The 18,086-nt window shown below is 40.9% G+C and overlaps 1 protein-coding gene across 1 annotated transcript in view; it reads right to left on the bottom strand.

Moving 5' to 3' along the window:
- Nucleotides 1-18,086, bottom strand: part of LOC122562603 — a 242,224-nt gene that overhangs the window by 168,262 nt on the left and 55,876 nt on the right. Inside the window, exon 10 of the mRNA XM_043715583.1 lies at nt 14,192-14,272. Coding sequence (XP_043571518.1) covers nt 14,192-14,272 — 81 coding nt within the window. The remainder of the gene's footprint in view (nt 1-14,191; nt 14,273-18,086) is intronic.

Genomic DNA, 18,086 nt, shown 5'->3' with positions numbered 1-18,086 from the left:
GTCTCTAAAGAAGGAGGCCATCTGGTGTGTTCTGTGGTGGAACTGGTCCTCCTGGGAGCAGATACGGCAGAGGCGGAGGAATTGGGAATACGGGATGGCATTTTTGCAAGAGGTAGGGTGGGAAGAGGTGTAATCCAGGTAGCTGTAGGAGTTGGTGGGTTTGTAAAAAATGTCAGTGTCAAGTCGGTCGTCATTAATGGAGATGGAGAGGTCCAGGAAGGGGAGGCAGGTATCAGAGATGGTCCAGGAAGGGGAGGGAGGTGTCAGAGATGGTTCAGGAAGAGGAGGGAGGTGTCAATTCAGCCCTTCCAGCCTACACTGCCATTCAATATGATCATGATTGGATTCGCTATCTCAATGCCATTTGTATGAAGGTGTAAGGGGTACTGTACCTTTAAGAGAGTGGAAAAGCTAACAAGGACTTAGACAGGCATAGAGAGTCCGGAATAAGATAACAATGTAACTCTTGGTCAGAACAGCTCGCACTGGCTGGATTGCCATGAGACAATCAAATTTGGCCAATCAGTTTAAATTATGCCCCAATATACCAAACACCAATCAAAGTTGAATTTGGTATTTTGACAATATTAAAAACAATGAAACAATCTGATTTTTGTGGGTTATAAAACTGGAAAAAAATTGAACAGTTGGAAAAAGAACTGCCAAAACACCAAAAGATGTAGGCTGCCAGTAAGAACCCTCTGAGATGTACATGTCTAGAGGAGTTTGCACAGAAAAAAACATCAACACCAATCTGGGGAGCAAATTTACAGAGGAAGATACAAAGAGAAGATTCAACAGTGGCCGGTTTTGAAATCTGAATTTTTCTGTAAATCTTAATTGGGGGGGGGTGGGGGGGTTCATCAGACCAGTATTGTAGAGGGGAAGGTAAAAGATAGGTTTAGATAAATGAGTTGTAAATAATTGTTAGTTAATTATTCTCTGTTCGACTTCAAAAAATTTTTAATGTTTACTTAAAATGGTGATTTTTGGAATAGTTCTTTGCCTTTCGAATTTTCACAGATTACAGCACGGGGTAAATATCTTCTGTGTAGCTGGTTTAAATTAGCGGGGGTGGGAGGGTGGTGGTGGGGTTTACCCTGTGTCCTAACACATTTTCCTGTTTTCTCTTTATAACCGGGTAGGTCCGATCAAGGACAGTAGTGGGAGACTGTGTATTGAGTCGGAAGAGATAGGAGAGGTCTTGAATGAGTACTTTTCTTCAGTATTTATGAACGAAAGGGACCGTTTTGTTGAAGAGGAGAGTGTGAAACGGACTGGTAAGCTAGAGGAGATACTTGTTAGGAAGGAAGATGTGTTGGACATTTTGAACAACTTGAGGATAGACAAGTCCCCCGGGCCTGACGGGATATATCCTAGGATTATGTGGGAAGCAAGAGAGGAAATTGCAGTACCGTTGGCAATGATCTTCTCGTCTTCACTGGCAACGGGGGTGGTACCAGGGGACTGGACAGTAGCGAATGTTGTGCCCCTGTTCAAAAAAGGGAATAGGGATAACCCCGGGAATTACAGGCCTGTTAGTCTTACTTCTGTGGTAGGCAAAGTAATGGAAAGGGTACTGAGGGATAGGATTTATGAGTATCTGGAAAGACACTGCTTGATTAGGGACAGCCAGCACGGATTTGTGAAGGGTAGGTCTTGCCTTACAAGTCTGAGTGAATTCTTTGAGGAGGTGACCAAGCACGTGGATGAGGGTACAGGAGTGGATGTAGTATACATGGATTTTAGTAAGGCATTTGACAAGGTTTCCCATGGTAGGCTTATGCAGAAAGTCAGGAGGCATGGGATAGAGGGAAATTTGCCCAACTGGATAGAAAACTGGCTAACCGGTCAAAGTCAGAGAGTGGTGGTAGATGGTAAATATTCAGCCTGGAGCCCAGTTACAAGTCGAGTTCCGCAGGGATCAGTTCTGGGTCCTCTGCTGTTCGTAATTTTTATTAATGACTTGGATGAGGGAGTCAAAGAGTGGGACAGTAAATTTGCAGATGATACGAAGATAAGTGGAGTTGTGGACAGTGAGGAGGGCTGTTGTCGGCTGCAGAGGGACTTAGATATGATGCAGAGCTGGGCTGAGGAGTGGCAGATGGAGTTCAACCCTGCCAAGTGTGAGGTTGTCCATTTTGGAAAGACAAATAAGAACGCAGAATACAGGGATAACGGTAGGGTTCTTAGTGAGGTGGAGGAACAGAGGGATCTTGGGGTCTATGTACATAGATCTTTGAAGGTTGCCACTCAGGTGGATAGAGTTTGTAAGAAGGCCTATGGAGAATTATCGTTCATTAGCAGAGGGATTGAATTCAAGAGCCGTGAAGTGATGTTGCAGCTGTACAGGACTTTGGTTAGGCCACAGTTGGAGTACTGTGTGCAGTTCTGGTCGCCTGTTCTTTACCCAGAGAGTGGTGGGGGCATGGAATGCGCTGCCTGTGGGAGTGGTAGAGTCAGAATCTTTGGTGACCTTTAAGCGGCAATTGGATAGGTACATGGATGGGTGCTTAAGCTAGGACAAATGTTCGGCACAACATCGTGGGCCAAAGGGCCTGTTCTGTGCTGTATTGTTCTATGTTCTATGTCTAACCCTTGATGCCTTTAAAAACTAGAAATAATTCATCTCTTTATTGATCATACTCAAAGACCCAGCCTCCGCAACTCTCTTTGGTAGCAAATTCCAAAGGTTGACAACCCTCTCTTTGAAGAATTGTTTCCTTATCTGAGCACTAAATGATCGACCCTTATCCTAAAATTGTGGGCTCTGGTTCTAGACTCCCCAATCAGAAAATACATTTTCCATGCATCTAGTCTGTCTAGTACTGTTATAATTTTATGTTTCCATCAGATTCCTTCTCATTCTTTTAAATTCCAGGGAATACACGCCCAGTTGAACTAATCTCTCCTCTTACAACAGTCTTTTATCTCTCCACCTTTCAGGCACTCTGCCTGTATTCCTGATGAAAGGCTTTTGCCCGAAACGTCGATTTTACTGCTCCTCGGATGCTGCCTGAACTGCTGTGCTTTTCCAGCACCACTCTAATCTAGACTCTGGTTTCCAGCATCTGCAGTCATTGTTTTTAACCTCTTACAACAGTCTTGTCAACCCTTGTATCAGCCTAGTGAACCTTTGCTGAATTCTTTCTATGGCACAGTTTCCTTTCTTAGACTGGGAGACCAAAATTGCACAGTATGCTCCAGATACAATTTTACCAAGGCCCTGTAAAACTGCAATAAGACATCCCTAATTCTGAACTCAAATCATCTTGTAATAAAGATAGCATACCAAGAAATCATTTGCCTTAATTACTTACCTAGACCTGCTCATTTATCATCACTAACTGATGTACAATGACATCCAGATCCCTTTGTGCATACAAATTTCAGAATATATCACAATTTAAACAATATTGTCTGTCTGTTTCTCACATCAAAGTGTACAATTTCACATTTATTCTTGGTGTACTGCCTCTACCATGTACTTGCTTGAACCCCGTCCAGTTTAATAATAACTTTTCTATAACAGTGCCAACAGAACTCTGTACAGTACTTCAGAAGAAGCCTCACCAACTTCCTCTACAATCTCAACATGACATCCCAACTCCTATACTCAAATTTCTGAACAATGAAGGCAAGCATGCTTATTGCCTTCTTAATCAACTGTATTACAAATTTCAAAGAATTATGTACCTGAACCCCTAGGTCTCTCTGTTTTACAACACTCCCCAATGTCCTACCATTAACTGTGTAAGACCTACCAGTGTTTGTATAATCAAAATGCAGTAACTCACATTTATCCAAATTACACTTCATTGGCCACTCCTTAGCCCATTGACCCAATTGATCAAGGTATCTTTGTAATCTTAGAAACCTTCTTCACTGTCCATTTTACCACCAATTTTGGTGTCATCTGCAAACAATGCCAGCCCTATATTCTCATCCAAACCATTTACATAAATGACAAATAAAAGTCATTTTATTGGTGGAACACATCACTAGTCACAGGGCCTCCAGGCCTCCATCACCACCCTATCACCTACTATAAAGCTAATTTTGTATCCAGTTGGCGAGCGCACCTTGAATCCCACGTGATCTAACTTTACTAATTAGTCTACCTTATCAAAGGCTTTACTAAAGTCCAAGTAAACAAAGTCTACTGCTCTGCCCTCATCAATCTTTTTGGCAACTTCATTATAAAACTCAAGCAAGTTTGCAAGACACGATTTTTCTCACACAAAGTCATGCTGACTATCCATAATCAATCCTTGCCCTTCGAATGCATGTAAATTCTGTCTGTCAGAATCACCTCCAACAACTTACCACCTGCTGTCAGACTCAGGTCTATAGTTACTAGGCTTCTCCTTATAGCCTTTCTTAAAAAATGGCACAACATTTGCCCCCTCCAGTCCTCTGGTACTTCACCCGTGTTCATAGATGAGACAAATATTTCTGCTAGGGACCCCGCAATTTCCTACCTAATTTCCCACAGTATCCTGGGATACACTGATCATGTCCTGGAGATTTATCTACTTTTATGTTTCCTAAGACCTCCGGCACTTCCTCTTCTGTATTGTGAACTATTTTAAAGACATCAACATTTATTTTTGAGTTCTCTATCCTCCATTGTTTTCTCAACATCGATGTTAATGTGCAATTATTTTCTTGGAAAATAAGTGACTGACCATTTAATCCCCATCTCATCTTCTTTTTAGAACACTATACCAAACTGCTGTCGCTGTCAACAGTCAGTTTAAATAGTTTCTCAAAATTTGGTGCTGCTAAAACTGGTGTGGTTGTCAACATAACTTTCCAATTGTAAAAGCACTCTTGCATTATTTTTCTCATTTAAATTTATTGCCTTTCTTTGGTAAGATTCTCAGGGGAGACACTACCATGCTAAAATTCAGAATTAAGTTCCAATAAAATTCACTTATTCCCATATTCTGCAGACTTATGCGCTTTGTCTTAGCCACTGAAAAAAGCACTTCTGTATTACTCAATCTGATTACTGAAAGTTCAATGTTTGAATTTTCAGGATTGAATATTACATTTTTTCCCAAGTTTGTGTTGCATTGAGCCTTATTTTGGCGGCATTCTGACAGAAGGCCTAGCAAGCTATCTTACCAAAGCTGCCTTGTTAACCACCTACCCTTACGACCAATTCTGGCCTCACACAGTTTGCAGAATGACTTGCCACTCAATGCTAATCCTGGAATTTTCCAAAATCCGTTGCCATCTCTAAAAGCCCTTTGTGTTGCTGGACAAGCTGGCAGTACAGACCTGCCCTACGTGATTCCTGGCATTTTCCCTAGCTCTGGCAGGCAAGGAGTAATTGGCACTCTGTTGTATGTCTTGCTGGATGGTGTTGTGCAGAGTTAGAACCTTCTCTTCCCTCAGGATCACTAGTGGAGATCATGACACCCGACTATGCCAGCTTGGTCTGAGGTTGCCAATCAGGTTAAAACAGTTTCAGCTATCTTGGGGAATGCACAGCACATTGCAAAAAGGCTATCTTATCTCCAATAACTCATATTCACCTTATCTCGGATTGTGTACACACCTCTTCCCAAGTGCCTTTCCACTGTTATTTCTGCCCTGCGCCATCTTCTATCACTTGCTGTAACCCACTCCAACCCATGAAGCTGCTAATTTTACATGTCCTCAGCACAGCCTAATCACTCACTCAGGATACCTTCCCAACTGCATGAATAGTAACAGCTGTGCCACCTACTTTCATGTCTCTTAATACCTGTCTCCCTGTCACTGGCCACCCGGGTGTTTTCCTGTCTTCCTGGTGGTGGAAATTGAATAAAGATTCGTGCACTTTGTGTCTTTCACTGTGTCTCACACCTGCACACACACACCATGGGTGCTGGGGGAAAAATAAGCACTACCGCACTTAGGCGGTAGTGTGGGGGTTAAAGAAAAAAAATAAAAAAAAATAAAATAAACCGCAAGCACCCCATAACCTGAGCCGCCTAAACAAAAACAAAAAACAAACAAACAGGGACCTACAAAAAAAAAATACCTGTCTCCCTCTCATTGCAGAATTAAAATAGCCACCAATAAGGCAGAAAGACAACATTCAGCTCCTCACCCTTGTGGAAAACATCCTGTCTCTGACAACCTTGAAAGGCTATTTATAAGCCCCTGGCCCAATATTGGAGGATGCCCTTCACTCACTATACCAGACCCTCCTCAGTGAAAGCTATTTTCCGTTGACTTAAATGAAGCTTACTGACAACCATGACAAGCTTCCTTCCCTTGTTTGCGCTCCAGCCAAGTTAAGACAAAAGTAATATGAACCTGTTATTTCTGGTTGAGGGAAGCAAAGTGAAAAGGCAAGGCAAGGCAAGACAATGTAAGACATGGAATCCATGAATATCCAGGTAGGGTCAGGTAGTGAGCAAAGACCCCAGAAATTAGGCCTATTTTAGTCCCTGAGTGCATAATGTGCTTGTTGCAGACTTTTAATGATAATTACTGGTGCATCCCAAAGTGCTCGATTGAAGAGCAGAAGTGCACTGTAAGTCGATTTGATATGTGCCAGGATGGTTTTGAAAGGCTGGCACATATCAGATGCCAATGTCAGTGGATGTGGGGTGCATGTGGCTGGTGCTGATGAAGCATGTTCTAAGATGCTGATGCTCAGAGTCTAACATGAAGATCTTTTGGAGCAAGTGACAATCTAAATTTGCCACATACTTGCTCTGGTTTTCATGGCAAATTTTCTTGACATGTAACTTGTTTGTTAAGCTTGGCAAGAGTTGTTAAGCTGAATATTAGTGAGGCAAGTTGGGCTATTAGCAAGGTATTTAACGAGCAATAATCTTCCTTGATAGGAAACTTGCAGCTGCTGAGCAAGAAATTCATTGTGTTGCTTGTCAAAAGAAACAGATGGCCCCTAGGGAGTACTAAGGACAAAAGGGACTGCAGTGTACAAGTCCACAGATTGCTGAAGGTGTCAGCATGGGAGGTAGGGTGGTGAAGAAGGCATATGGGATGCTTGCCTTCAAGAGTCTGGTATAGAATGTAGGAGCAAAGAAGTCTTGTTGCAACTTTATAAAGCATTGGTTAGGCCACAGATGGAATACTGTATGCAGCGCTGGTCACCACACAACTGGAAGGACATGACTGCACTACAGAGGGTGCGGGGTAGAGACATCTGGATGTTGCCTGGGATAAAAAGTCTCAGCTATAAAGAGAGACTGAGTAGGTTGGATTTGTTTTCACTGGAGCAGAGGAGGCTGAGGAGTGATCTGATTGAGGTGTACAAAAATATGAGAGACATAGATAGGGTAGATCTTGAGAATCTTTTCTCCATGGCAAATGTCCCAAAGACAGCCCAAGTGTAAGGTGAGGAATAATAGGTTTAGAAGGAATTTGAGGAAACATTTTTTAACCCAGAAGGTGGTAGAAATATGGAACATGTTGTTTGATAGGTACTCTTCTAATGTTTAAGAAGCATCTGGATGAGCACTTAAAATGACAGGGCATAGTATGCCATCAACCAAATGCAGGTAAATGGGATTAGTAGAGTTTAGTGTTCATTGGTAAGCACAGACACGATGGGCCGAAGAGCCTGCTTCTATGCTGTGTGACTCTTTGAATAACATAAAAGATGGAATGAGATGCTCTTGATGTCAAGATGGACCTTGCTGGGCTTCTCAATTGATTCTGCCACAAATCCCACTATTGCCCACATTGCTCAGACCTCTATAAAATGCCATTCTTAATTTCTCATTCATTTTGATTTATTCCCTATTTCTTTCACCATGGTAAATACACTTGAGTATCCACTCTGCCTTGGAGTCTGTTTAACAAATTAATATGAGAAACTTGCTGATGTTTACTTTAGGATACTCATCACATAATGCACCTATTTCTTTTTATTTGATAAAGTACAGTGAACCTTGCTTTTAATGGTTCCCAGGAACAGGTAACAATACTAATACCTTGTCACCAGCAAAACAATTCTCAACTTTGTTATTTTCTATCTTCACTAGTTTGTATTATTTGTTAAACCAACCCTTTGGCCAACTCATAACTTTTGGTTAGCTTTTTTGTGGAAATACACTACATAGGTTGGAAATATAATCTCTGAGCCTTGGTTTGGTTCCTCTTGCTTGATGTCTATTTATCAGTTCAAAAAAACTAAATCCTGTGGACTCATTATGAGCATCCATAATGGTAAACAAAAGCAAGGAAATTTCTTTATCCTAGTCATTAGGACATTCCTGATAATAAGTTCTAATCATACTGTTTAAAGCTTGATGCCATCTTTCTAAAGTTCCTTGAGATTATGGATGATAAATTAAAGATATAAATTGTTTTAATCCCAAAGTATACATTATATCTTAATATTTGTAACAATTTGAATCTTGAACTGATTGTATTTATTTGGGTAATCCATATCCTGAAAAATGCTGACCTAATATTTGCACTACCTGGTTTGCTGTAATTTTCCACAAATTGCCTCAGAAATTCTTGTTGACACATGCATAGCTGTTAAAAATATATTGAGTTTCACTCTTGGTTTTAAGCAGGGACCTACAAAGTCTCTTAAGACTGTGCAAAATAGTTCTTTGAAAGCTGGTATCAGAATTAAACACACAAGTTTAATTGATGCTTAATGTTTCCCAACTACTTGACAATAATGGCATGGCTGGCAAAATTCAATCACATATTTATGTAATCTTTGTCAAAATATTTCAGCATTTTAGTCTGTGTTTTCTAATACACAAGTGATTTGCCATTGGAATTTTGTGAGTTACTCTTCTTTGATATAGTACTCATATAAACCCACCACTCAGTGGACAAATGCCTATTCCTGATTGGTAGGTAGTTGAAGTTATTTCCATTTCCACATCAGTAATTTATCTTTTGAAAAATAACACTCATGTACTGAATTAATCCACAAATGCCAGTATTCATCACCAAGTCATCCTTAATTTCACATGAAAAGTCCTTGATTTTAGTACCGCCTCATTCAGAGTCAGCTACCAGTGTTAGCATCTCTGACAATCACAACATGTACTGGTTCTGATTCAATTTCTGAGTAGGCTATTCAGTATCTGTCTCTCAATTTAGCATCCTCTTAGGCTATACTAACTGCTAGAGGCTACAGAAAAACCAGTGAGATTAATTGGCGCATATACACTTGGTGCAGAGAATAGGAATCAATCAGACAGCATGACAGACCAGATAATTGCTTTGATTGCAGCTGTGAACAAATGTAAATGCATTCCTGAGTGTGCAGATTAGATTAAATAAATCCCAAGAGTTACCTGAATCCAAAGGAAGAGGCCACATTTCCCTATGGTGAGGCAAGTAAGTCTGTAGTGATATTGTGGGATCCTGGGGACAGTCAAATTCTACTCTTGGGAAAATACATGATCTTCCCACCTGAGAATGCACTATGTGCCGAGGTGTAGATAAAAGGAATTGATGGAGGCTACATGTTCGTCCCTCTTTATTGGATGCAACTGGTATACCATTTTTTTTATTAAGACCAATGACTGTGGGAATTGCTCATGGATGGAATCGGCTTGCTTCCCCATAACGACATGGCAGAAATAAGGATAGTAGTTGTCTGTAAGAAGCCCATGATTTCATGTAAACCGAACAGCATGAGAAAGTGTCTAGCATTTTTACTGACTGTGGTGACATAGTCTATGACCAGACAAATTCAACCAGTGGAGGCTGAGGAGGCATCACAAGCAGAAGAACCTCCAGTTTTGTACCTGAAACATTTCTCAGGAGTACTGAAAGACCCCAAGGAAGTAATAAATAAAACTTCCTTAGTAGCAACCCAACAAGTGGATTGTCTGTTAAAAACACCAGCTCAGGCAGCTTACACTGAAACCGACAGAAGCAATCTCTGAATGTTACTACATTAAAAAATGAAATCCTTGTGAGGAAACGGGAGACTTCCTTAGAAACCTGCAAATGAGGAGTGAGCAGTGATCCATCAGACAGTGGTGCCACTGAGGTACTGTAGGGAAATATTACATATATCTTATGAAATTCAAATGGCTGGGCATGTCATTATATGCAAAATCCAAGTGTACAACAACTACCACTTCTATTAGCTCTGGCTCCAACAGACTAATGGGTCTGTTTCTGTGCTGTATGACTGTATCACTCTATATCCAATTCTTTACCCACAAATGCTTCTAGGACATCACTGATGTCACTGATGTCATTTTCGTCAGAGCACACCTGTTAATATCCTTTCCTGCAATGCGTAGAGTCCAGCAGCCGAAGCAATTACATTTTTCACCATCAATGGCTTCCCCTGGATGCAAGGCACTACAAGCTGCACACGCACTGCTTTGAGAGTGTCCAATCACTAGTCTGCAGAGCTTGACAACAAAAAATGCTTCCATCAATGTTCAACCAACAATTGTAGCCAGATTTTAGATGTCTGCTTCTGGTAATCTGGGAGCTACCATGATGCATACATATTGGAAAATTCACAGGTTCCTACATCCTTCCAAAGTCCTCAGTCATATAGGGCTGGCAACTGGGAGGCAAGGGCTACCCTTTCCAAACACGGCTGATGACACCTGCACAAAATCCTCCGTCCGACACAATGCTGTCTATGCTTCCACCAAAGACACAGTGAAACAGGCCACAGGCCTCCTGAGAATGTGGTTTTGATGCCTGGGCCTGCAGAGTCTTGCTGTATAGCACAGAAGGGGCATCGCATCATTGTGGAATTTGTGCCCTTCGCAACTAGAGCTAACAAAAGGAGGTTATCTTGCAAGCAGAAAAACTGGAGGATCAACTCCAATTTTCTAAGGGTGAAGATAAAGATGCAGTTCAGGACATTGATTGGAGGGACATCAAAGAAAAATTATGCAGTAATGCATCATTAGATGCAAAAGTCCTAGTTGAAATTCCATGCAGGATAAATGTGCTGCACTCAGACTTCTTTCCAATATCTAACTTTCTGTTGTTATTTTTTAAAATTCACTCATGGGACATGGGCAATGCTGACTGGCTAGCATTTATTCCTACTTGTCTTTGAGAAAGTGGTGGCGAGCTGCTAATCAGTGCAGTCCATGTACTATAGGTAGAACCACAATGCTGTTAGGGAGGGAATTCCAGGATTGTGGTCCACCATAGGAAATGCAATATATTTCCAAGTCAAGATGGTAAGTGGTTTGGAGGGGAACTTGCAAGTGGCAATGCTACCAAGTACTTGTTGTCCTTGTCCTTTTTTACAATAATTACTTGAATATTAATTGAAGATCAGTTTATATTAGATTTTCTGTTCCATGTTTTAATTTAAATATTTCAAGCCTTCAAGATGGAAGTGGTTGTGGGTTTGGAAAGTGCTATCTAAGGAACTTTAATGAATTTCTACAGTGCATCTTGTAGACAGTTCACACTGCTGCTACTGAGTGTCAGTGGTGGAAGGAGTGGATGTGGTGCCAATCAAGTGAGCTGCTTTGTCCTGAAAGGTTTTAAGCTTCTAGAGTGTTGTTGGAGCTGTACTCATTCAGGCAAATGAGACTATTTCATCACATTCCTGACTTGTGTCTGGTGAACAGGTTTTGGAGAATCGGGAGAATCACTGCAGTATTCTGAGCCTGATAGTGGCACTTATCGTCATGAATAAAAAAAACATGACCCTTCTTCCTGTCTTGCAGGGCATTGTGGATCATCTAGAATATTGCACTGACACATATTGCACTCTCATTACAGCTGGCTATGTCTGGTGATGTGGCACCCTTTGCTATCATCAATAAGAAACACTGCTCTCCATTCTACCACGCTGTTGAATCAGGATCACCAGATCCTTGTTGACAAACTGAGGAAGTGACTTGTCTTTCTGGGTCTTGAGGATAATAATGCAGGGCAACAGCGTGAAGAAGAGTTCTTGGTCTGCTGCATCTTTAAGTGGTGCGCAGATAAGATTTAAATATAGAGGCAATGGTGTGAATGTTTCAATATTCTGGCAGTAGTAAGTATTTGTAACTCTCATGCCACACAATTCCATGAGATGAAAGATGAAGAGTCTTGTTGCACAATTAAAGATGAGGAGCAGATGACTGTGTGAAAAAAGTCACCATCTGGCATGGCAAATCAGGCACCATGAATCTCAATTGAAAAAGTAGTTTGCCAAGAAATAGGAAAACTCAGCCCTATGTTTAGATATTTGTGTTGAGATTTTCTAACTCTTCTATTTATAATTGAAAGCTTTGATTTTTCTTTTTCTGTGTAATAAACTAATGTTCTGTTTTCAAGAATATCTGCAGCCTAATGTGGATATGTCTCAGGGACTAACCACCACTTTAACCAATTAAATATTTGATCTAACAAGCCAAGTTTCATTCTGCAATCTTACTCCTCAGTATTAGTTAACATCTGGGATTATAACAAAAGTTAATTTACAAAGCAACTCAGGAGATAATTGTTCCAAAATTTACTGAATGAAGATGTGGACTTTATATTACATAATAATTTGGCAGGTATGAAATTCTTGGCATCTCTGTGAGTTTAAGACCAGCAGATAAGTTGAGAGAAATGGAGTTTTTGCCAGAAGAACATTCAGGACTGCTCCATGCTTGAGCAGTAGCAAAAGCCCAAGCTAATAAGCCTCATCAGGATAAAGTGAAAAAAAGTGACTATCCCGGGGCCAAACAATTTTAGGATCAGAAATCCAAAAATATCAAAGGCAGCATCAGAAACTAGTCTCTACTAAGAAAACCAGATCATGCATGGAAGATTAGTTTGCTAGTGATGAACATGAAGTGGCGACAACACTTGTGCATCAGCTAGAGGAAACAAATCACATAAATGAAGGCTTGAAATACTTAAATTAAAACATGGAACAGAAAATCTAATATAAACTGATCTTCAATTAATATTCAAGTAATTATTGTAAAAAAGGCATTGAACAGAAGAAATTGCCAATGAATGGGAACAGTTGATTGAATGCCAGGTTAAATTCCTGGACTATCAAACACAGGAACTTTGTGTTGAAATCATAAATGAAAGTTTTGAGCTCCAGTGCCATGTGGAGAACAAGAAAGTTGAGCTATGTATTTTAGATTCAGCTGACTTTAAAAGCACTCATGGAATTTTTAAGGAACAGAATGAGGAACTGATTGGAGCAGAGGCTCAGCTGAATGATAAGATTGACCAACCTGAAAGGAATTGGACAATAAGAGAGGAAAGAAATGTTTGCAGGAAACTGTGAAAGAAGTGGAAATGAAAGCACCAGTTTTGAAGAATCAGTGGAACCAAAATGAATAACAAGAAAATGACTTCTCTTGACACAGGTTTAGTCATCTGAAACAACATTTCCTATGGCGGATTGAGAGAGACAACATTGAAGCTAGTTGTCAATCAGAAGAATATGCTTTCTTTAACAAACTTAAAGGTACTGTTGATTACTAGTTAATGCATCCTCAAATGATGAATCAGTAATCCACAGTGAAAGGCAAAATGGGGTCCTCTTTTCAGAAATGTATTGTCTACTGCCAAGTCTGGCTCAGTAGAAGGATGACAGACAAAGCTGCAATCAATGGCACATCTCCTGACCTCTCAAAACATCTTCAACGCCTACAAAATCAAGTCAGAAGTATAACAGACAACAATCAGCACAATGATAAAATATGAATGTAGTACATTGTATCTTTTGAATCCATAAAAATTAATTCAATGGTATCTTTAGTGCTGCATCCTATATCACCAATGGCATGTTAGCAAAACGATGAAAACATCCAACTCCCCGTTACACAGCATCGTGAGATGCCAGCATCATTGCAGGCACCACCACTTTCTGAGAGAAATTTGGGATGGCATTAAATGGAGTCAGTCCATGTGGCCCACATTCCAAGAACAGGGAATTATAATATTTCTTTGCTGTCTTCAACATTTTGTTTCCTTTCAGTATCCATCAGAACTTAATCCTAACTTAAAAATAGAACAAAATAATTCTTTACTTTTAACTTAAGTTTTATGGTCATGATGAACAAAGTAAATATTTTTGGACATGTAATTAATGATTACATATACAATGTTTAATACCTACTAACAATTCCAGTTTAAACGTTCCTGCAAATAATTTCTAGAATCATATCATCTGTTACTCAAAATTCTCAGTGGAGGCATCAAAATGAGTTTCAGAGAAATGGTGCATATGAAGAATGAAACAGATAATGAATATTACCTTTACCTGGACGACCACATTTTTCTGTTTGTGTGCCACTATCATGTAACACTGCACATTCTTTCCCAAAAGCTTGTAAAACTGAAATGAAAAGTTAGCACAATTTAGGGATATGTATGCACTAAAAAGGATACTACTTCAAAGCATTCATAAAAAAAGCCTGCTTGGATAAACTTCAAGTTTAAAGAGTGAAGAAGGGCAGAGAAAAATTTTCTATGTTGATATCATGATAATATGATTCAGCATAATCTACATCAAATAACTTTTAAGAAGAATACAATTTTAAAAATGTATCATGGTTGTAACATGGAATCATGATGTGTAATTAACTCATACCATTGGAAAATAATGCAAGCAGCATACAAATTCCGTGCTATAAACATATTTCCAGAACTGCAGCATGCTGCTTCAATCTTAAAACGGACCAATTAAAGCCTGCCTGCATTTAGATTAGATTACATTACAGTGTGGAAACAGGCCCTTCGGCCCAACAAGTCCACATCGACCCGCCGAAGCGAAACCCACCCATACCCCTAACCTAACACTACGGGCAATTTAGTATGGCCAATTCACCTGACCTGCACATCTTTGGACTGTGGGAGGAAACCGGAGCACCCGGAGGAAACCCACACAGACACGGGGAGAACGTGCAAACTCCACACAGTCAGTCGCCTGAGGCGGGAATTGAACCCCGGACTCTGGCGCTGTGAGGCAGCAGTGCTAACCACTGGGCCACCGTGCCGCCCTTTAAAACTGAGCAGCTCTTTGGCTAGAAATGGGGCGAAACATGATGAATAGTACACCAGGTCAGAAAGAAGACTCCGAGATTCTCAGATTTCATGCTAATCGGCCTGAGTCCAGAAGGATCAAAAAAGATGAGAAAAGATCTCTACAGCAGAGGAACATGAGGCCCTGCAGATAGACACCGCAAAGGCAATTTGAGCAAATAGTTGATGAATTCAATGCTAGGACAATGGCCTCGAAAGAGGCCTGACTGCAGTGTCAGAAGAAGTTTAATTATTTCACACAGGTGGTCAAGATAAATAAAATGACTTCAAATTCTATATTCCATTAACTTTCTTTTATTCGGCCAAGGAATGGAGGCTTTGCTGGCTAGGTCAGCATTCGCACAACCCTAATTGCTCTTTAGAAGGTCGTGCTGAGTTGCCTCGAGTGGCAAGTCACAGTAGTGTGAATCTGCTCCCTTGACATTTGAGGTAATAGAGATTAGACGTATTAATAAAGGAGTCTTGATGGATTACTGCAGTCTATCTTGTAGATGATTCATACTGCCTCCACTGTGTGTCAGTGATGAAGTGGGTGAAGGCTGAAGGTGGTTCAGGACTGCTAATGAAACGTGATGCTTAGACCTGAATAGTCTTAACCTCTTCAGCTTTTTTGACTCTGTACATACTTGGCCAGTGGATACAATTCCATTACACTCCTAAATTATCCCTCGTAGATGGGAACAAGAATTTACTCATAGCAGAATTCCTGAACTCTGACTTGCTGTTGTAGCTACAGTAATTGTATTACTGGTTCAGTTCATTTTTTTGCTAAAAACAGAATGTTGATATGGTGAATTCTGCAATACTAATGCCATTATGTCTGCAGGAAGTGTCTTTGTTTGGAATTCTATCAGATTACATGGATTGGTTGAAGTGGCAATTAGAGGCAATAAGAAATATGCAGGAGCGGGGAGTGTGATGGATAACAGTTATAGGAAGGAAGAAAAGCCGCAGTTACAGTCAAGTGGATAGGTTACCTCCAGGAAAGGTAGGAGAGGGAGGCAGGTAGTGCAGGAGTCTCCTGTGGCTATCCTCATCTCAAACATGTTTTGGAAAATGTAGAAGGTGATGGACTCTAAGGGGAATGTAGCATGGACAGCCAAGTTTCTAATACTAAGAATGACTCTAATGTAATGAGTGATATGTCAGGTTCTAAACGATTATGATGGGGAATCTCTAGTCCGAGGAATTGACAGACATTTCTGCAGCCAGCAGTCAAAAATCAGAATGGTGCATTGCCTCCCAGGTGCCAGGATCAAGGGTATCTTGGAGAGGGTGCAGAATGTTCTCAAAGGGGAGAGGAACCAGCAGGAGGTCATTGTACACATCGGAACTAATGACATAGGAAGGGAAAAGGATTCTAAAGGGAAAATATAGAAAGTCAGACAGGAACTTAAAAAGGAGGTCCTCGAGGGTAATAATATCTGGATTACTCCCAGTGTTATGAGCTAGTGAGGATAAGAATAGGAGGATAGAGCAAATGAATGTGTGGCTGAGAAGTTGGTGCAGGGGAGAAGGGTTCACATTTTTGGATCATTAGAATCCTTGCTGGGGTAGAAGTGACCTGTACAAGAAGGACGGATTGCACCTGACTTGGAAGGGGGCTAATATACTGGCAGGGAGATTTGCTAGAGCTGCTCGGGAGGATTTAAACTAGTAAGGTGGGGGGGAGGGGGGGCGCTGGGACCAGGAAAATAGTGGAAAAAATGATCAATCTGAGACGGTTGGGTATGTTGGGAAAAGGAGTGAGTCAACCAGTCAGGGTAGGCAGGAACAAAGCAGAGAACAAGGTAGGACTGATAAATTAAACTGCATTATTTAACGCAAGAGTCCGAACAGGGAAGGCAAATGAACTCAGGGCATGGTTAGGAACATGGCACTGGGATATCATAGGAATTTCATCGACATAGCTCGGGGATGGACAAGACTGGCAACTTAATGTTCCAGGATACAAATGCTATTGGAAGAATAGAAAGGGGGCAAGGGTGGGGTGGGGGGGAGGTGCGTTTTTGTTAAGGGATAGCATTATGGCTGTGCTCAGGGAGAATACTTCTGAGAACACATCAAAGAACGTTATTTGCGTGGAACTGAGAAATAAGAAAGGGATGATTACCTTACTGGGATTGTATTATAAACCCCACCCCACTGAGGAGAAGGGCATGGAAGATATAGAATGTGGGGAATTAGATAGTGGCATCTTGAAAAATATCCATATTACAAAGGAGGAGGTGCTGGATGTCTTAAAATGCATAAAAGTGGACAAATCACCAGTACTTGATCAGGTGTACCCTAGAATTCTGTGGGGAGCTAGGGAGGTGATTTCTGGGCTCCTTGTGAGATATGTGTATCATTGATAGTCACAGGTGAGGTGCTGGAACACTGGCAGTTGCCTAACCTGGTGCACTATTTAAGAAATGTGGTAAGGAAAAGCCAGGGAACTATAGACCAGTGAGCCTGACATCAGTGGTGGGCAAGTTGTTGGAGGGAATCCTGAGGGACATAATTTACCTGTATTTGGAAAGGCAAGGACTGATTAGGGATAGTCAACATGGCTATGTGCGTGGGAAATCATGTTTAATTAACTTGATTGAGTTTTTGAAAAGGTAAGGAAGAAGTTTGATGAGGGTAGAGTGGTGGACGTGATATAAATGGACTTTAATAAGGTGGTTGACAAGATTCCTTATAGAATACCGGTTAGTAAGGTTAGATTTCATGGAATACAGGGAGAACTCGTCATTTGGATACAGAATGGGCTCGAAGGTAGAAGACAGAGGGTGGTGGTGGAGGGTTGGCTTTCAGACTGGAGGCCTGTGACCAGTGGTGTGCTGGGTCCACTGCTTTTCATCATTTATATAAATGATTTGGATGTGAACGTATGAGGTATAGTTAGTAAGTTTGTAGATGACACCAAAATTGGAGGTGCGATGGACAGCAAAGAAGGTTACTTCGGAGTACAACAGAATCTTGATCAGATGGGCCAATGGGCTGAGAAATGGCCAATGGAGTTTAATTTAGATAAATGTATTGTGCTGCATTTTGGAAAGGCAAATCAGAGCAGGACTTATGCTTATAATGGTACGGTCTTGTGGAGTGTTGCTGAACAAAGA

Source organism: Chiloscyllium plagiosum, chromosome 25, assembly GCF_004010195.1.
Source record: "Chiloscyllium plagiosum isolate BGI_BamShark_2017 chromosome 25, ASM401019v2, whole genome shotgun sequence".
In the NCBI taxonomy this organism is placed as follows: domain Eukaryota; kingdom Metazoa; phylum Chordata; class Chondrichthyes; order Orectolobiformes; family Hemiscylliidae; genus Chiloscyllium; species Chiloscyllium plagiosum.
The sequence above is the reverse complement of the archived record's forward strand: the minus strand, read 5'-3'. Positions and strand labels throughout refer to the sequence as shown.